Source organism: Oncorhynchus masou, chromosome 26 (genome assembly GCF_036934945.1).
Source record: "Oncorhynchus masou masou isolate Uvic2021 chromosome 26, UVic_Omas_1.1, whole genome shotgun sequence".
Lineage (NCBI taxonomy): Eukaryota > Metazoa > Chordata > Actinopteri > Salmoniformes > Salmonidae > Oncorhynchus > Oncorhynchus masou.
The window spans coordinates 23,124,937-23,145,899 of record NC_088237.1 but is presented as its reverse complement, the minus strand read 5'-3'; the positions used below and the strand labels follow the sequence as shown (position 1 = coordinate 23,145,899).

General features: G+C 44.1%; 2 protein-coding genes across 6 annotated transcripts in view; both read right to left on the bottom strand.

Annotated features, from left to right (window-relative positions):
* The window catches only part of LOC135515071 (ankyrin repeat and sterile alpha motif domain-containing protein 1B-like), a 416,040-nt gene extending 411,131 nt beyond the window's left edge, over positions 1-4,909 (bottom strand). Inside the window, 1 exon segment of the mRNA XM_064938895.1 lies at positions 4,114-4,909. Coding sequence (XP_064794967.1) covers positions 4,114-4,244 — 131 coding nt within the window. The 5' untranslated portion in view covers positions 4,245-4,909.
* A 6,003-nt stretch (positions 4,910-10,912) lies between these two features.
* The window catches only part of LOC135515067 (bridge-like lipid transfer protein family member 3B), a 50,244-nt gene continuing 40,193 nt past the window's right edge, over positions 10,913-20,963 (bottom strand). For 4 of the 5 annotated variants that reach the window (XM_064938887.1, XM_064938886.1, XM_064938889.1 and 1 more), the window contains 6 exons: positions 17,266-17,416; positions 17,010-17,066; positions 15,294-15,550; positions 14,824-14,932; positions 12,923-13,077; positions 10,913-12,089 (listed from right to left, as the gene is read on the bottom strand). In XM_064938887.1, coding sequence (XP_064794959.1) covers positions 11,961-12,089; positions 12,923-13,077; positions 14,824-14,932; positions 15,294-15,550; positions 17,010-17,066; positions 17,266-17,416 — 858 coding nt within the window. In that variant the 3' untranslated portion in view covers positions 10,913-11,960. The remainder of the gene's footprint in view (positions 12,090-12,922; positions 13,078-14,823; positions 14,933-15,293; positions 15,551-17,009; positions 17,067-17,265; positions 17,417-20,963) is intronic. The other variant, XM_064938888.1, reaches the window with a different exon arrangement.

Below are 20,963 nucleotides of genomic sequence, written 5' to 3'. Positions count from 1 at the left end.
TCTTCATAGACCGATAAATACTGGGAAAATGAGCGAGGACCAATCACTATCTCTCTATGTGTGAAATTACAGTGTTGTGGGGACTCCGGGATGCTGGACTTCTAGGCAGAGTTGCAAAGAAAAAGCCATATCTCAGACAGGCCAATAAAAAGGACAGATCAAGATGGGCACAAGAACACAGACACTGGACAGAGGAACTCTGCCTAGAAGGCCAGCATCCCGGAGTCGCCTCTTCACTGTTGACATTGAGACTGGTGTTTTGAGTGTACTATTTAATGAAGCTGCCATTTGAGGACTTGTGAGGCGTCTGTTTCTCAAAATAGACACTAATGTACTTGTCCTCTTGCACCGGGGCCTCCCGCTCCTCTTTCTATTCTGGTTAGAGCCAGTTTGTGCTGTTCTGTGAAAGGAGTAGTACACAGCGCTGTACGAGAACTTCAGTTTCTTGTCAATTTCTCGCATGGAATAGCCTTCATTTCTCAGAACAAGAATAGACTGACGGGTTTCAGAAGAAAGGTCTTTGTTTCTGGCCATTTTGAGCCTGCAATCGAACCCACAAATGCTAACTCTCCAGATACTCAACTAGTCTAGAGAAGAACAGTTTTATTGCTTCTTTAATCAGAACAACAGTTTTCAGCTGTACTAACATAATTGCAAAAGGGTTTTCTAATTATCAGTTAGCCTTTTAAAATGATAAACTTGGATTAGCTAACACAAAGTGCCATTGGAACACAAGGAGTGATGGTTGCTGATAATGGGCCTCTGAACGCCTACATAGATATTCCATTGAAACTTTTCCAGCTACAATAGTCATTTACAACATTAACAATGTCTACACTGTATTTCTGATCAATTTGATGTTATTTTAATGGACAAAAAATGTTTTTGCATTTCTTTCAAAAACAAGGACATTTCTTAATGTGTATACACACACACACTCCATTCTGGGTTAGTGATCTGCTTAAGATTCCAACACAAGCAACAGAACACAGAAAATACACAGACACAGTATCTGTCTCTTCAATCTGTTTAAATTGGCACAGAGCGACAGAGACAAGCCTCCCCTGCGTTTATTTTTTGTGTTCTGCTGCTTGTGTTGGAGCCTTGAGCAGATCACTGCTGTGTGTGTGTGTGTGTGTCCTCTGAGAATCACCACCTCTTCTCACATCACTTCAGCACTGTTTGTTTGTGGAGCAGGATGACATACTGTACTCTCAGCCACACACTGATCAAAGGGGGTTCTCTCTGTGTTTGTGCAATTGTAGAACCCCTTAGTAGCCACTAGAACAAGGAGTAACGATAGCAAGCACCGACAACAACCAGTACTTGACTCTCCTGTGTAGCTAGAGTGTTCAACATATCTGGCATGTGTTGGCTTTTACAAATGTTCCTTCTTTCATCACACAATCATCCTCATCATTTCCCACATATTGTAATGGACGAGCATTATTGTCATGTGGTAACGCTAGTCATCACTGTAATAACTGTCTGATTACATAATAGACCTACAGTCACAAATCCATCTTCATCATTACTGTGCCTCTACATAAAACCAGGCGCTGATATATGCAGAAGTTAACATAATCAACAACAACCGTGTACAGCTAGTGTACGTGAACTACGACCGTGTACAGCTAGTGTACGTGAACTACGACCGTGTACAGCTAGTGTATGTGAACTATGACCGTGTACAGCTAGTATGTGTACAGCTAGTATATGTGAACTATGACCGTGTACAGCTAGTGTGTGTACAGCTAGTATATGTGAACTATGACAGTGTACAGCTAATATGTGTACAGCTAGTATATGTGAACTATGACCGTGTACAGCTAGTATATGTGAACTATGACCGTGTACAGCTAGTATATGTGAACTATGACCGTGTACAGCTAGTATGTGTACAGCTAGTATATGTGAACTATGACCGTGTACAGCTAGTATGTGTACAGCTAGTATATGTGAACTATGACCGTGTACAGCTAGTATGTGTACAGCTAGTATATGTGAACTATGACCGTGTACAGCTAGTATGTGTACAGCTAGTATATGTGAACTATGACCGTGTACAGCTAGTATGTGTACAGCTAGTATATGTGAACTATGACCGTGTACAGCTAGTATGTGTACAGCTAGTATATGTGAACTATGACCGTGTACAGCTAGTATGTGTACAGCTAGTATATGTGAACTATGACCGTGTACAGCTAGTATGTGTACAGCTAGTATATCTGAACCATGGCCATGAAATCATCTGCTATTGATTTTCCTGTATGTGTGTGTGTCCCACTATGTGGTGCTGAGAGCTTTGGAAAAGGGCCTCACAGCTTCGGAATATTCTGAATGACTCGAGCCTCAAGATGGGAGAATATGTATCATTGTCTCCCAAAGAAAACTCCACAAACATTACCTACCCTAATAGAACCCTCCACCTTCCGTTTGACTCACACACACTTTTGAGTCAGAGAATAAGCCTGCGGGGGTTGACAATACCTTGTCCAGATGGACAGTCTATCGTCCATCCACTGTTTCACAGACTTGACTGCATGGACCATTGCCTTGTCCCCAAAAAAGCCCAACTTTCAGTGTAACCCAGTACAACACACACACACACACACACACACGCTACACAACAGTTCCTCAGGAACACCATTTTCTGTCAAAGCAAGCTTGTGCTAAGAATACATAGCACAAGCCTATTCAAACATTGGATTTGATGCCAGCAGTCTTGTGGGACTGGTACAAAATGACACTTCCAAATACTGTACCACATGGCAGTTGATATGTACATATTGTTGTTTGATTTCTTTTCCTAATTTAACTGTAAGATGTAAATATTGTTTTGTTTTTATTGTTCCTGGAGGCTGTTGCCATGGTGATGTACAAGCCTACCCTTTAGCTCTTTGCACGCAGTTTAAGCACGAGCACAAACACAGTTCCCATGCTCCCCGTCCCTCTTGCTTCTTAGGCTGTACGCCCTTCCCATCTTCAACTGTCTTGTTCCTCACTCTCCCATCAGTGCACCTCAACACGGCTGTAAAAGCAAAGCACTGCTGCACGCCCTGAGGTGATGCTCCTCCCGTACGCCCGGTCCTTTGATCTAACTGATCACCTATCTGTCCTCTCTTCTTTACTGATAGAGATGGAAGCAGAGGCCTGGAGGAAAGGGGCTATTCTCACAGTCTAAAGTTGTCTTTATACGAGGCTACAAGGTTCCGTTTTGGCCTGAAAGACGATCCTTTTATGAGTTTACAGCATAACACACCGCCAACCATTCAGCAACATATCACAAACACCTGGACTATGTTATGGTCATTTAATAGTAGCCTATTTAGTGTATCAATGACGGCACACTGGCAATGGTCTACACACCATGAGGCCTTCAACTGGCCCTCAATAGGCACTGAGTGTTTGGGCTACTGATCAATGCCAAATGTTCATGCTTGTCGCTCCGACTAGACGTAACATAGTAGACATATTTTGAGGTACCTCCAAGTCGTATGATACTGTATGTAGGAATGGTCTGGTTACTAAGACATTAAGACAGAAATGAATGCTATTTGATTTGTAACATATCATACAGATTGGAGAACGTAACATATCCTACTAAATGGAGGGATACAAAAGAACGTCCCAAACCATACTAATTGCTCTGAGACCAGGTAGAAATTAACAAATATATTTACAATGAAACATCAACATTTGCAGTAGTAAGTGAATAGGCTACAGGTCATTGCTGGCAACACCACCTTCGGACAAAACCATGCATTATTATAATGTATAGCCAGAGTCAGTGTAGAAGTGCACAACAATTTGACAGCTGTCAAGATTGATGCCAATCTTATGCATAGTTTGTGCGCCAAATTTATATCTAACGCAAAGCTCCTTCTCGGACACAAATACCGCAACCAGGCTTTAGCAGAGGCTGCCTCGGGCTTTCCTGAATTCACATTAAGTAATTGGTCTCATGTCAGTTTGCATAAAAGTGCTATGCTCCAACTTTAGCGCAACAGCCCGTCTTTTTCAACGTAGACCATCAATAGAAGTATGTCAATAGTAGTATCAACAAGGCAATCTTCTTATGACATGAAAGTGTATGTTGACGACTTCGTTTACCTCAGTAGGTTTGGCAGAGGTATGGAGCCCGAGGCTGTCCCCAGGATTCCCCTTTTCCCACTCAGTAATCTCTCCACCAGGACCACATTCCCGGTCCGGGCCGCTTCTAGTAGTTCTTGTTCCTTCCCCATCCCGACCGAACTTCTTCTAATCCCAGATTTATAATCCAAAAACCGGTATGTGGAAAGAGAATGACGGCGGTGGGGACCCCCTTCACTGTATCGTGTAAAAAAACATCTCAGTGTGTTCTTTTTACTGCATGTTGCAGTAAGCGTTCCCTCAAATGGGTAGGTTACCGTCCGCGGTGTGCTGCAAGGTTGGCAGGCTCAGTTGCAGAACGAGTCCATTGTCGAACCGAACGCAGGAATGAAGAACCGTAAATAGCGCATTTTGCACGGTGCTGCCTGCTGCAGCTGGCTCGAGGGAACTACGAACAAGCCGGTTGCCAAACCCAGACCGCCACTCGCGCTCTTCTCTCTCCGCTCGGCTTTTTTTGTCCTCTCTTCTCTCTCCGTGTTGCCCAACAAACACGTTGTGTGGTGTCCTCTCGTTCTATGTCTGTTATTGTAGCATCCCAATCGCTCCCTCTTTCTTTCTCTCCAGTTCTCCACTTTATTCGAACCGCACTCACCAGAGTGCCTAATGGTATCCTGCCTAATATAACGTTGTACAGTATGGGCGTGGATGGCGGGTTACAGCACCAACTGGAGGCGAAAAGGCTTTGTTATTTATTTGCTAATTTAAAAAAAGTCACAGGTTATATGAAAATGCTCCTATATTCGGATAGCAAACAGCTTTAGAAGGAATATCGATGTGTATATTCCACTATTGAGCGAATAACGGGTGCACATTTAATTATTATTGGTTTATCAAGATAACCGTTCAAAATACATAAATCAGTGGATGCTGTAAAACAAAAATATGGGCCATATAGTGAAAATAATAGCAGCCTTGGTCTATGCCACCTGTTTGTGTGACAAAACAAGCAAGAGCCCGATGTGTTTTAATGGTCTGCTCTGTCCATTGACAGGCTTGGATTGAGACACACCCCCTTTGTCATTCTCTTCATCCCTTGCCAGATTTTTTTTTAAACCTTTTTTAATTTTTTTATACCGTTATTCAACCTTTATTTACCGAGGCAAGTCAGTTAAGAACAAATTCTTATTTACAATGAGGCCAAACCCTCACCTAAACCTGCCAATTGTGCGCCGCCCTATGGGACCCCCAATCACAGCCGGTTGTGATACAGCCCAGGATCAAACCAGGGTCTGTAGTGACGCTTCTAGCACTGAGATGCAGTGTCTTAGACCGCCACTCTGTGACCTGCAGATAATACCCAATTGTTCGCTAGTTCACTATTGGTTAATTAGGAATGATGTCACAATTTCAGTAACAATGCTGTAAATTATAGGAACACACACAGCTGTGTGATTGTGCCCTGGCTCCTGTCTGGACCTCAGTGCATTGCTTCCTGTCTTGCTGGGAAGAGAAGAACGTCCTATTGAGAGAGATGGAGAAAAACAGAGTAGGACTTCATATAGCCTACTAAACGAGAGGGAGGAGAGGAATCTCCTTGCCAGAGAGCGAGAGAGAGAAGCAGCTGCAGCCCCATGGGGTGTTGGATAGAGATACTACAATCTGACTGTCAGGGGAGAGCAGTGAAGCGGATCTCATAAACCAAATCTATTCCATAGCAGAACCACAGACACATACAAGACAGTCCTTGTTTCACTCCATTGTTTAGTTGTCGTCCGGTCCTTTCCATGGTGGATGAGAGGAGAAATGTGTGCTTCAAAACGAGTCAAACCTATTAAATTATAGTTTTTTGTTTTCTACTCTTCTCCTTTCTGATTTTTAACTGGATTATATGACGAAACGACAGCAAGGGGCGCATTCAGCAAGACGCAACGTTTTGGAACACAGGCGTTCAAAATATGAGTTTGTCTCTGACACATACAATAAGAAATCACCTTGCCTATTTTCATGGCATTTCTATCTGCAACATTTGACTATTGAACGTCCCTCTGGGTGACTACAGGGGAACATAAGGTCAATACCCATACCTACCAGTAGATGTCCCACGTGGACTGTTTTTCTGTCTTCATCAAGGACATTGGCAGCATACACAACAGTGGACAGTAAGGGCTCAGTCTCAATCCATCCATGTCATCTCCTTGACTACTCGGATCCGAAAGACATGTCCACAATTAACAACTATAATCAGTCCAGCACATTAAATATGGCCGACATCACAGGGCCATTATTTTGACCAGCAAACATTGGTTTCTGTTGCTCATCAGAGGAAGTCCCCACTTCATAAGGTGTTGAGGTGTTTTGCACTACACATTCTGAAGGGTGCGCCCATCGTGTTGATCTGAGCCAGGTGGCTCGTCCACTGCTCCTCCCACTTAAGCCAGAGCCATTGAGATGCCTTCTCTGGCTCCTTTTCAGTTCATCTTTCCTCAATTCCTTTTCAAAAAACACTGGAGAAGGTCTGAGTGGAGGGACCTTGGACCATCCCCTTCAATACGTTTGAGAATGAGGCCAGGCGATACTCTAGAACCCTCAAATTTAAAACTGGACCTCGAAGCCAGTTCCACTGCTTTTTTTCTCCTCCCGACATGGGACACCAGGTGGTGCAATTAATTATCAGGTAGAACAGAAAACCAGCAGCACTCTGGACCACCAGGGTAGGATTTGATTACTCCTGGCCTAGGATGTGAGGAGTCATGAATTCGTATTGAGAATGAGCCTTGCCTCCTGTCTATCTATGCGGCAGACCTTTCGCTGTGTTCCCTTTACTCAAATCAAATGTATTTATATAGCCCTTCGTACATCAGCTGATATCTCAAAGTGCTGTACAGAAACCCAGCCTAAAACCCCAAACAGCAAGCAATGCAGGTGTAGAAGCACAGTGGCTAGGAAAAACTCCATAGAAAGTCCAAAACCTAGGAAGAAACCTAGAGAGGAACCAGGCTATGAGGGGTGGCCAGTCCTCTTCTGGCTGTGCCGGGTGGAGATTATAACAGAACATGGCCAAGATGTTCAAATGACCAGCATGGTCAAATAATAATAATCACAGTAGTTGTCGAGGGTGCAGCAAGTCAGCACCTCAGGAGTAAATGTCAGTAGACTTTTCATAGCCAATCATTAAGAGCATCTCTACCACTCCTGATGTCTCTAGAGAGTTGAAAACAGCAGGTCTGGGACAGGTAGCACGTCCGGTGAACAGGTCAGGATTCCATAGCCGCAGGCAGAACAGTTGAAACTGGAGCAGCAGCACGGCCAGGTGGACTGGGGACAACAAGGAGTCATCATGCTAGGTAGTCCTGAGGCATGGTCCGAGGGCTCAGGTCCTCCGAGAGAAAGAGAGAATTAGAGAGAGCATACTTAAATTCACACAGGACACTGGATAAGACAGGAGAAGTACTCCAGATATAACAAACTGACCCTAGCCCCCTGACAAACTACTGCAGCATAAACACTGGAGGCTGAGACAGCAGGGGTCAGGAGACACTGTGGCCCCATCCGATGATACCCCCGGACAGGGCCAAACAGGAAGGATATAACCCCACCCACTTTGCGAAAGCACAGGCCCCACACCACTAGAGGATTATCTTCAACCACCAACTTACCATCCTGATACAAGGCTGAGTATTGCCCACAAATATCTCCTCCACGGCACAACCCAAGGGGCGGCTCAAACCCAGACAGGAAGATCACGTCAGTGACTCAACTCACTCAAGTGACGCACCCCTCCTAGGGACGGCATGAAAGAGCACCAGTAAGACAGTGACTCAGCCCCCGTAATAGGGTTAGAGGCAGAGAATCCCAGTGGAGAGGGGGGAACCGGCCAGGCAGAGACCGCAAGGGCGGTTCGTTGCTCCAGAGCCTCTGTTCACCTTCACACTCCTGGGCCAGACTACACTCAATCATATGACCCACTGAAGAGATGAGTCTTCAATAAAGACTTAAAGTTTGAGACCGAGTCTGCGTCTCTCACATGGGTAGGCAGACCATTCCATAAAAATTGAGCTCTATAGGAGAAAGCCCTGCCTCCAGCTGTTTGCTTAGAAATTCTAGGGACAATTAGGAGGCCTGCGTCTTGTGACCATAGCGTACGTGTAGGAGCAAGCCCATGTAATGCTTTGTAGGTTAGCAGTAAAACCTTGAAATCAGCCCTTGCTTTGACAGGAAGCCAGTGTAGGGAGGTTAGTCAGGATTCTAGCACCCGTATTTGTTTATTTAGTGCTTTATCCGGGGAGCCGGAAAGTAGAGCATTGCAGTAGTCTAACCTAGAAGTAACAAAAGCATGGATACATTTTTCTGCATCATTTTTGGACAGAAAGTTTGATTTTTGCAGTGTTACGTAGATGGAAAAAAAGCTGTCCTTGAAACAGTCTTGATATGTTTGTCAAAAGAGAGATCAGGGTCCAGAGTAAAGCCGAGGACCTTCACAGTTTTATTGTAGACGACTGTACAACCATCAAGATTAGTTGTCAGATTCAACAGAAGATCTCTTTGTTTCTTGGGACCTAGAACAAACATCTCTGTTTTGTCCGAGTTTAAAAGTACAAAGTTTGCAGCCATCCACTTCCTTATGTCTGAAACACAGGCTTCTAGCGAGGGTAATTTTGGAGTTTCACAATGTTTCACTGAAATGTACAGCGGTGTGTCATCTGCATAGCAGTGAAAGTTAACATATTTTCAAATGAGATACAAAGATTGACAACATTCAATACAACTATTTTCCTTAAAAATCGTTAAAACTATCCATAATTCATATCAAGACTAGTATAAGTGATTAGGCAAACATGTATATACTCCTCAGTGCAGAATCCTAAGTGCCCTTCACAATGGTGCCCTCCACTGGTAGACGCTTGGTCTTCAATCCCTTGTCAATGTCTGATAGTTTCAGCAGCTTCCTCTATCCACTCCTCCCATGGAAGTGTTTGCTCTGTCCTGTTAGTGGACTGGTGGAAGTTCCCTTGTCCAGATGCACCAGGTTTAAACCCCCCACAATTCAGTAGAAAGACAGATGACCTTGGGTGTGCGCCATGTTTCATAAGATACACGTTGTTCATTATCTGATACTTTTGTCCCCCAGACTTGGGGAATTCAACTTAAGGGCAATTCCGCCACTTTTCAACCTCATTCATTATTGCCGTCTACATATGAAAATCACTGTTTTTAAAATGTATTTACTTTTGATGTCATTGGGCAGAACTTTAACTTAACAAAACATAGAAATGCACCATTTTCACATATGTAGACACTGGTATTGTGCTGGAGACAAAGAAATTAGGTTGGAATTGCCCCTTAAGGTAGATAGGTAAAACAACCACATCACAATCATTGTAAGTAAAAGTCCCCTAAATAGAGAAGCTATTAGCATAATCATTGCTAGTAAGAACAGACAAGTGCAAGTGTTAGTGCAAAGGAAGAACAGTAGGACAACTGAGAAAGACATTTTTGATTGGATACCTTTTTATTTTTCATCAGTCGCTCAGCAGCTTTGACAAATATTACAAATAATTGTATTTTTGTACACAGGTTCTTAGGAGCTGAGCAAGTCAATGGAGGAGCTATTGTAATGAGGGGGCGGGTCAATTCAGACAAGGAAGTGGATGAGAAAGTCAGAAACTCCAGAGGGCAGCCTTTAAAGTACAATCAAGCATTCAAATCTTGTCAGTGTTGAGCAGGTAAGTAAACCAGCAAGTGAAGCGCAGCTTGGAAAGACATTCAGCTGGACTGAACTTGGCCAAGGCTGAGCTAGGTCCACAATTTGGATAGTTAACAACTTTAAAGTAGAAAAAGTATGTATTCCCAAACTGCCCTTTTTGAAGGACGAGGATGGGGTCATTCTAGTAAGCCTGCCAGTGAAAACCAAAGGAAGACCAGTTGCCATCGTTGGTGTAAACAGAACTACCTTCACCTTCTTCGGTTTTGTTTTAGAGTAGTTGTGTTTTTACTTGATCTCACTGCCATACGGCACAGAGAAACTGCAGACTACACCTTTAAAGAGAGGCAAGCCATTGAAATCTGTCAGCAAATCTCATTCTACTACTGGAAACGTCCCTGTGTAAGACGTGATGCTTCAGACAGAACTGCCTTCTGATTGAATTCTGTGTGAGCCAAAAGCATGCTCCAAAGGGGAAATAAAGCTCTATTCTACAACACTCCAAGGCTTCCCCAACAGACAAGCATGATGCAGCAGATATGGGCACGACTTCACGTTGGTGAAAAACTACATGTAGGATTATGCAAATATAGAATGCACGCACAGAAAAGCACATGCCCGTTTCCCCTCCTGCATTTGGAGGAGTTACCTAACGTAGCAGGAGTAAAAAACACCTGAAACTGGATCTTCTACAACAAATCTTGACAAGAAGGGAGAGGGGGAGGATCAGGGAGGTTCTCTTCTGCACCATTCAACCAATCCAGTACATGTGGAGGAGAAGATGGAGCGTTACCTTGTTAATGATCAAAAGTGGAAGTCGCGTCAGGCTTTTCCCATTTCCCCTTAAAACCGTTTTGCTACGGAACCCATTTACTCTAGGGACTAAACGGAAGCAAACAACTCAAACGGAACCAATGGGGGGGGGGGGCTAGAGATGACAGGATGGTGTTCTCAACTGGATTGGATGATGCTTTCGTACAGGGATCGTATTTACAATGAATATAGTTCAAAAGTGTTGGACACACAGCTAGCTATTTACATGTAGAAAAATAGTGGGGAATAAACAGTGCAGTGGGACATTATGGGCATTGTAGACAACTAGATGGAATGGAAGACAAGTACATGTGAAAATATAGAATTGGATATTTTACTTTTCAATGAAATGAAATGCTTGTTTTAGTTACATGACAAATACATGTTGAACACACACTGCACAACCATTCTAAATTCTGTAGAAAACATTGTGTACGCTTTGCCCATCCATAAGTACATTACCATACACACTCCAAATACAATTGGTTCAGCAAGATACATTTTTTTTCCCATAAGCACCAAATTACATGTTCAGTTTCAGCGCAGTGCAAAATAAGTCTATTTTTAAGACATTCCTCCATAGTTATGACATTCAGTGTCTCACCCCACCCAGACAAGCCCCTACCATCAAAGGTCATTACATATAGAATATGCTCCTCAGAAATATGATGCTTGATAAAGTTGCCCATTTCTGCATTGTTTCTCCTATTTAAGGTAACGATTCAGGGAGGGCAACTTTTCCCCCAAGCCTAACATTCAGGACTCCCACCCAACCTCCCTAGCCCATCCATTCCACTTGAGGGCTGTTTAATTTAGATTCGTCCCCTCTCCCCTTCATCCCTCCTTATGCTCCCATATTTAGGAGGCTGCTCTGGCTTGCAGAGTCGGAATACTGGAGACTGAACACTAACTTACTGCATAAAGAGAGAAACTCAAAACAAGCACAACAATCATGTAAAACAAGCATGTGTACTGCAGTCCTAGTCCCAGCCCAGGGATGACACGGCAGCACTGTATCGAGGAGGGGATGAAAGTCTAACACTGTCCACTCTCCAGTTCCTGAGATGAGGGTGGTAGTGAAAAAGTAGCCCCACTCTAGTTCTCAGGGACTGCGTGTGTGTGTGTGTTAAGGAGTAGACTTCATGGACTGTGTGTGTGTGTGTGGTTTAGTTCTTAGGCGACCAGCCCTTCATCAGAACAGGCTTGAATGACCTGGCTGATGCTTGAATAATACTTGTGTGATGCTATATCAAGTAGCTCCAGTATCCAGCACCCCCTCTCTCCTCTCTGCTTCCCCCCTGTGGTGATATGCAGCACTACAGACTGGTGGTCACTGGGCCTCTGGTGGCCTACCCTAGCTGTTGTTCACTTTGAGACTCTTCATGCGGTGCAACAGGGAGTCCTTCTCCATTTGGGCTTCAGCTAGAGCCATCTTGGCTTTGGAGAGTTCCAGTTTCAAACACTCATTCTCCTCTATCAGCAGCTAGGAGTAAACAGAAGAGAGGGTGTTGAAGAGCGTGGTGTTTAAATTCCTATGAAAGAGTGCAGGGCATAACATTTTAGGTCAGATTTTTTAACCAGCCAAAATATTTCTCCCCCGCTAAAATGACAAAAACAAAACAAAAGCATGGTTTGTAATGTATCCAAAACAAATGTATTACTAGAAAGGTAATGTGGTATATTGTTTAATTGAATTTGTGACTTGAGTACACACACAAAATATCACAGATGAGACAAACATTTTCACCTGCCCCTTTAAGGGCTGGAGGTTACCATGGTAACACTACTCCAGTCATGTTTGTGGCTGTGAGATTGAGTCTGACAAGTAGAAGCGTTATCTTCGCTTCCCGAGCAGTTGAAACTCAAACATAGAAAAACAACCTAGCTAGTGAACAAAACAATGTAAATAGCAGACAAACAATGTCTCACTTCAGTAGATTTTTGTTTCAAGTATATTAGACCAACTTTATGCCTGTGTGCAGCTCTTCACATGCACACTGTCCTAAGAGCAAAGTGGAATAGGCTGCATAGGATTTGCAGTTCTTTGACTTGTCCGATTAATTTACAAGCTATGAAACAAAACGGTGGAAATAACTTAAATATTGCAGTATTTATTTTTCATGTGATCATACTTGCCTATTTTTAGTCACAAATGAGAGTGAAATGCTCGCACTGTGGAGCCCTGACCCCCGGCAACGTGGCTGGTGTAAATAGACATTCTTACCTGACAATTCCAAAATCCACCCTCATTTGGCAGGTGGCGGGTGTTCATTTTAGGCCCTGGATGAGTGGGTGGTGTGTGTGTGAACTACTCACCTGTTCTTTGTTGGAGGGGGTTGTGCTAGGGCTAGGAGGGCTGGGGGTCTGTGTGGCCTTGGGAGTGCTGTTGACCACACTCTCAGAGACTGGAGACAGACCGCTGTCAATCAATTGGACTTCTTTCTTAGGCCCCGCCTCAGACATATTTTCCACTGTGACAACAGAAGGTGGGGGGAGTGGGTTAAAGGTAGAAATAAACTTGAAAATTATGTCATTGTATGATGATGAAATGGGGCGGAGAGTGTGTGTGTGTGTGACAGTGTATTTGTGTATAAGTGAATGCCTGTGGCAGTGTGTGTTTGTGTGTGAGTGAGTGAGTGAGTGAGTGAGTGAGTGAGGTGAGTGAGTGAGTGAGTGAGTGAGTGAGTGAGTGAGTGAGTGAGTGAGTGTATACAGTTGAAGTCAGAGGTTTACATACACTCAGGTTGGAGTCATTAAAACTCGTTTTTCAACCACTCCACAAATTTCTTGTTAACAAACTATAATTTTGGCAAGTCTGTTAGGACATCTACTTTGTGCATGACACAAGTAATCTTTGAAACAATTATAATTCACTGTATCACAATTCCAGTGGGTCAGAAGTTTACATACACTAAGTAGACTGTGCCTTTAATGAGCTTGGAAAATTCCAGAAAATGATGTCATGGCTTTCGAAGCTTCTGATTGACTCAAATGATGTCAATTAGCCTATTGGAGGTGTGGATGTATTTCAAGGCCTACCTGTGGATGTATTTCAAGGACCACCTTCTAGCGCAGTGCCTCTTTGCTTGACATAATGGGAAAATCAAAAGAAATCAGCCAAGACCTCAGAAAAATAATTGTAGACCTCCACAAGTCTGGTTCATCCTTGGCAGCAATTACCAAACGCCTGAATGTACCACATTCATCTGTACAAACACCAAGGGACCACGCAGCCATCATGCCGCTCAGGAAGGAGACGCGTTCTGTCTCCTAGAGATGAACGAACTTAGATGCGAAAAGTGCAAATCTATCCCAGAACAGCAAAGGACCCTGTGAAGATGCTGGAGGAAACAGGTACAAAAGTATCTATTTCCACAGTAAAATGAGTCCTATATCGACATAACCTGAAAGGCCGCTCAGCAAGGAAGAAGCCACTGCTCCAAAACCGCCATAAAAAAGCCAGACTACAGTTTGCAACTGCACATGGGGACAAAGATCATACTTTTTGGAGAAATGTCCTCTGGTCTGATGAAACCAAAATAGAACTGTTTGGCCATCATCACAATATAGATGGCATCATGAGGTTGGAAAATTCTGTGGATATATTGAAGCAACATCTCAAGTTAAAACTTGGTCGCAAATGGGTCTTCCAAATGGACAATGACCAAGCATACTTCCAAAATTGCGGCAAAATGGCTTAAGGACAACAAAGTCAAGGTATTGGAGTGGCCATCACAAAGCCCTGACCTCAATCCTATAGAGAATTTGTGGGCAGAACTGAAAAAGTGTGTGCGAGCAAGGAGGCCTACAAACCTGACTCAGTTACACCAGCTCTGTCAGGAGGAATGGGACAAAATTCACCCAATTTATTGTGGAAAGCTTCCCAAAATGTTTGACCCAAGTTAAACAATTTAAAGGCAATGCTACCAAATACACTCAATTAGTATGTAAACTTCTGACCCACTGGGAATGTGATGAATGAAATAAAAGCTGAAATAAATCACTACTATTATTCTGACATTTCACATTCTTAAAATAAAGTTGTGATCCTAACTCACCTAAGACAGGGAAGTTTTAGTAGGATTAAATGTCAGGAATTGTGAAAAACTATGTTTAAATGTATTTGGCTAAGGTGTTTGTAAACTTCTGACTTCAACTCTATATGAGTGAATGTGTGAGGCAGTGTGTGTGTGTGTGAGGCAGTGTGTGTGTTTCACCCCCTATAGAGAAGGCTCCATCGTCGGTCCTGTGGATGAGCAGGTTGGAGATGTGCAGGGTGATGGGGGTGGGATCAGGGTCAGATGGGTTCTCACGGGGACCATCATCCTGCAGAGGGGGACAGAGGTTAATGTGCCTGTGGTTAATGTGCCTGTGGTTAATGCGCCTGTGGTTAATGCGCCTGTGGTTAATGCGCCTGTGGTTAATGCGCCTGTGGTTAATGTGCCTGTGGTTAATGTGCCTGTGGTTAATGTGCCTGTGGTTACTGTGCCTGTGGTTACTGTGCCTGTGGTTAATGTGCCTGTGGTTAATGTGCCTGTGGTTAATGTGCCTGTGGTTAATGTGCCTGTGGTTAATGTGCCTGTGGTTAATGTGCCTGTGGTTAATGCGCCTGTGGTTAATGCGCCTGTGGTTAATGCGCCTGTGGTTAATGCGCCTGTGGTTAATGTGTCTGTGTGTTCATCCCCACCTTCAGGTCGATGTGTGTGTCCCTGACGCTGATCTCCATCGGGAGGACCTGGGGGGTGGAGTCATCCTCCAGGAAGTGAGCCAGGTTCCTTAGCGACGACATGAGGAAGCTGGCCCGGTAGCCGTGGAGACGCAGCTGGAGGAAACCGTTGGTCTCAGCCAGGGGGGAGTGGGCAGCGGCACAGGGCCCGCTCTCCAGCCGAGCCCTGACCTCCGGGAGATGGGTGATCCCGTCTGTATTGGCCTCCAGACCACCACCTAGCGAGGGAAAGAGGAAGGAGAGGGGAGTGGGAGAGAAAATGAGAACATCAGTAATCAATTAATTCCCATTAAAAAGGAAGGCATGGATTGGCTGCAATACAAACAGAATCACTGCAACCACAACTCAAAGAAAAGGCTCAGCGATGGCCGCTCGGCAGGCATACAACCAGACACTGCCTTCCTGCTGACGCCAGTCTTTGACTAATTTGTAAAGCAAGGGCCCTTCTGGGGGGTGGGGGTACTGATCCCATACAACTATTTAAAAGGACAGTAAAGTGTCACAGCAGCTGCACCCACGCAGACACACATTAATACTACAACAACGCATCGGTCACTGCCTCAGTCAGGAAGGAAGGAGAGATGGAGGGAGGAAATGGCAGACGTGAGAGAAGAGGTAAAAACAGAAATAGTGAGAAAGTGATGGAGAGCAAGACATAGAGCGGGGTAGGAAAGGAGAGAGCGGGGTAGTGAAGGATAGAGATCGGGATTATTCTTCTGTGAAAGTGGGAGGAGGCAGAGCCGAGCTGAGAGAGAGATGGGGATTACTCTTGAGCTGAGAGAGAGATGGGGATTACTCTTCTGTGAAAGAGGGAGGAGGCGGAGCCGAGCTGAGGGAGAGAGATGGGGATTACTCTTCTGTGAGCTGAGAGAGAGATGGGGATTACTCTTCTGTGAAAGAGGGAGGCGGCAGAGCTGAGAGAGAGATGGGGATTACTCTTCTGTGAAAGAGGGAGGCGGCAGAGCTGAGAGAGAGATGGGGAAAACGTCCTCCCTCTTCTGTGAAAGAGGGAGGAGGCAGAGCTGAGCGAGCGAGCACTGCCTCAGTACTGGGGGGGTAAATATGAACCTCACACACACGTTGGACGTGACATGCTGGAGACACACATGCACACAACCTGGGGTGGCCAAAAACACATACCGACACTGGGTTTAATGTAGCTGGTAAAGGGAGCAAAACCCCTACGGTCTCACTGCAGCAGTTAGACACACACACCCCTTGAGACATACACTGCAGTCACACACCCACACTGCAGTCACACACCCTTGAGACACACATTGCAGTCACACACCTTGAGACACACATTGCAGTCACACGTTTTTACTATCCTTGTGGGAACCAGAAGTCCTCACCAGGATAGTAAAACAAGGAAAATCGGGGACATTTTGCTGATCCCCACAAGGAAAGAGGCTATTTATAGGCTTAGGGGTTAGGTTTAGGGGTTTGTGGTTAAGGAAAATAGGATTTTGAATGGGAATCAATTGTTTGGGCCCCACAAGGATAGTAAAACAAACGTGTGTAGCATGCTTGGTGGAGCAAAAATGCTAATTACTATCTGTCATTTCATACCAATGATGAAATCAGAGACACACTAAAACACTAACAAACAAACAGGGAGTAGCACTTGTGCGCAAGCTTGCGTTTGCCTACCCATGCTTATGTTCCACACACACATACCTTCGCTGCCTGGGGCAGGGGGTACAATAGTGCTGCCCTGAGCAGTGGGTACCATACCTGCAAGAGTTATGGAAGGGTAAACCAAGTCAATTGGGAGTGTTGTGTAGCCTTAATCCAGCTATAGATAGTACTCCAAGAGAATGGGGAATAGTGAGACTGCAGTATGTGTGACTGCAATGTATGCCGTAGTGTACTAGCCCACAAGTATGTATGTATTCATTTGTGTGTCTACGCATGCATCTGTGTGTGTCTTCACCAAGGCTGCGGTTGCTGAGGTATTGTCGGAGGCTGACGTTTCCCAGCTGTGTGGGTCTGACGCAGCCCACCTCCAGAGACACAGCCGTGCTCTCCCCTCGCACTTCCATCCCCCCACACACACACTGCACCTTCAGCACAAGCACCGACACCTGGGGGGGGGGGGAAGACAGACAGACAGACACAGGGACAGACAGACAGACACACAGGGACAGACAGACACAAGGACACAGAGAGAGAGAGAGAAACACACAGAGAGAGAGAGAGAGAGAGAGAACACACAGAGAGAGAGAGAGAAACACAGAGAGAGAGAGACACAGAGAGACAGAGACACAGAGAGAGAGAGAGAGAGACACAGAGAGAGAGAGAGAGACACAGAGAGAGACAGAGAGACAGAGAGAGAGAGAGAGAGAGAGAGAGAGAGAGAGAGAGAGAGAGAGAGAGAGAGAGAGAGAGAGAGAGAGAGAGAGAGAGAGAGAGAGAGAGAGAGAGAGAGAGAGAGAGAGAGAGAGAGAGAGAGAGAGAGAGAGAGAGAGAGAGAGAGAGAGAGAGAGAGAGAGAGAGAGAGAGGCATTAAGTTGGATAGGAGAGTCAGCTAAAATGAATACAAATGTAAATTAATTTAATCAATTCAGAAAGTGGGGTAAAATTACAGTTCGGGAAATGAAAAAATGCTCAAGTACACTCATGCATGTGTGTGTGTACAGTGCATATGTATGTACAGTGCATTCAGAAAGTATTCAGACCCCTTGATTTTTTCCACATTAAGTTACACTACAGCCTTGTTCTAAAATTGATTAAATAAAACAATCTACACACAATACCTCATAATGACAAAGAGAAAAGGTTTTTAGAAATGTTTGCAAATGTATTAAACATAAAAAACATAAATACTTTATTTACATACAGTATTCATGCCTTTTGCTATGAGACTCGAAATTGAGTTCAGGTGCATCCTGTTTCCATTTATCATCCTTGATGTTTCTACAACTTGATTGGAGTAAATTCAATTGATTGAACATGATTTTGAAAGGCACACACCTGTCTATATATGGTACCACAGTTGACAGTGCATGTCAGAGCAAAAACCAAGCCATGAGATCGAAGGGATTGTTCGTAGAGCGCCGAGACAGGATTGTGTCGAGGCACAGATCTGGGGAAGGCTACCAAAACAGTTCTACAGCATTGAAGGTCCCCAAGAACACAGTGGCCTCCATCATTCTTAAATAGAAGTTTGGAACAAAAAAAAGGGGGAAGAAGGGCCTTGGTCAGGGAGGTGGCAAAGAACCCAGAGTTCCTCTGTGGAGATGGAAGAACCTTCCAGAAGGACAACCATCTCTGCAGCACTCCACCAATCAAGCCTTTTTGGTTGAGCGGCCAGACGGAAGCCACTCTTCAGTAAAATGCATATGACAGCCCGTTGGGAGTTTGCCAAAAGGCTCCTAAAGACTCTCAGACCATGAGAAACAAGCTTCTCTGGTCTGATGAAACCAAGATTTAACTATTTGACCTGACTGCCAAACGTCACATCTGGAGGAAATCTGGCACCATCCCTACGGTGAAGCATGTTTGTGGCAGCATCATGCTGTGTGGATGTTTTTCAGCGGCATGGACTGGGAGACTAGTCAAGATCGAGGCAAAGATGAACAGAGCAAAGTACAAGGAGATCCTTGATGAAAACCTGCTCCAGAGCGCTCAGGACCTCAGACTGGGGCGAAGGTTCACCTTCCAACAGGACAATGACCTTAAGCACACAGCCAAGAAAACACAGGAGTGGCTTCGGAACAAGTCTCAATGTCCTCGAATGGCCCTGCCAGAGCCCGGACTTGAATCAGATCGAACATCTCTGGAGTAGAGGTCGACCGATTATGATTTTTCAACGCTGATACAGATTATTGGACCAAAAAAAGCCGATACCGATTAAATTGGCCGAGTTTTATTTATTTATTTGTAATAATGACAATTACAACAATACTGAATTAACACTTACTTTAACTTAATATAATACATCAAAATCAATTTAGCCTCAGGTAAATAATGAAACATGTTCAATTTGGTTTAAATAATAAGTGTTGGAGAAGAAAGAAAAAGTGCAATGTGCACCATGTAAGAAAGCTAACGTTTAAGTTCCTTGCTCAGAACATGAGAAAGCTGGTGGTTCCTTTTTTTTCTTCTTCAATATTCCCAGGTAAGAAGCTTTAGGTTTTAGTTATTATTGGAATTATAGGACTATTTCGCTCTATACCATTTGTATTTCATATACCTTTGACTATTGGATGTTCTTATAGGCATTTTAGTATTGCCAGTGTAACAGTATAGCTTCCACCCCTCTCCTCGCCGCTACCTGGCCTTGAACCAGGAACACATCGACAACAGCCACCCTCGAAGCAGCGTTACCCACATGCAGAGCAAGGGGAACAACTAGAGCGAGTGACGTTTGAAACGCTATTAGCGCGCACCCCGCTAACTAGCTAGCTATTTCACATCGGTTACACCAGCCTAATCTTGGGAGTTGATAGGCTTGAAGTCATAAACAGCACAATGCTTGAAGCATTGTTAAGAGCTGCTGGCAAAACGCACGAAAGTGCTGTTTGAATGAATGCTTAAAAGCCTGCTGGTGCCTACATCGCTCAGTCAGACTGCTCTATCAAATCATAGGCTTAATTATAACATAATAACACACAGAAATACGAGCCTTAGGTCATTAATATGGTCAAATCCGGAAACTACAATTTCGAAAACAAAACGTTTATTCTTTCAGTGAAATACGGAACCGTCCCGTATTTTATCCAACGGGTGGCATCCCTAGGTCTAAATATTGCTGTTACATTGTACAACCTTCAATGTTATGTCATAATTACGCAAAATTCTGGGAAATTAGTTCGCAATGAGCCAGGCGGCCCAAACTGTTGCATATACCCTGACTCTGCGTGCAATGAACGCAAGAGAAATGACACAATTTCACCTGGTTAACATTGCCTGCTAACCTTTCTTTTAGCTAAATATGCAGGTTTAAAAATATATACTTCTAGGTATTGATTATAAGAAAGGCATTGATGTTTATGTTAGGTACATGTTTGAGCAACAACAGTCCTTTTTCGCGAATGCTCACTGCATCGATTATATGCATCGCAGGACACGCTAGATAAACTAGTAATATCATCAACCATGTGTAGTTAACTTGTGATTATGATTGATTGATTGTTTTTTTATCAGATAAGTTTAATGCTAGCTAGCAACTTACCTTGGTTTCTTACTGCATTCACGTAACAGGCAGGCTCCTCGTGAGGCAGGTGGTTAAACGTTGGACTAGTTAACTAACTGAGGTTGCAAGATTGAATCCCTGAGCTGACAAGTTATAAATATGTCATTCTGCCCCTGAACAAGACAGTAAACCCACCGTTCCTAGGCCGTCATTGAAAATAAGAATGTGTTCTTAACTGACTTGCCTCGTTAAATAAAAGTGTAAAGAAAAATAAATAAATAATAATAATATGCAAAAATCGGCATCCAAAAATACTGATTTCCGATTTTTATGAAAGCTTGGAATCGGCCCTAATTAATCGGCCATTCCGATTAATAGGTTGACCTCTACTCCGGAGACCTGGAAATAGCTGTGCAGTGACACTCCGTGTTCAACCTGACAGAGCTTGAGAGGATCTGCAGAGAATGGCAGAAACTCCACAAAGACAGGTGTGA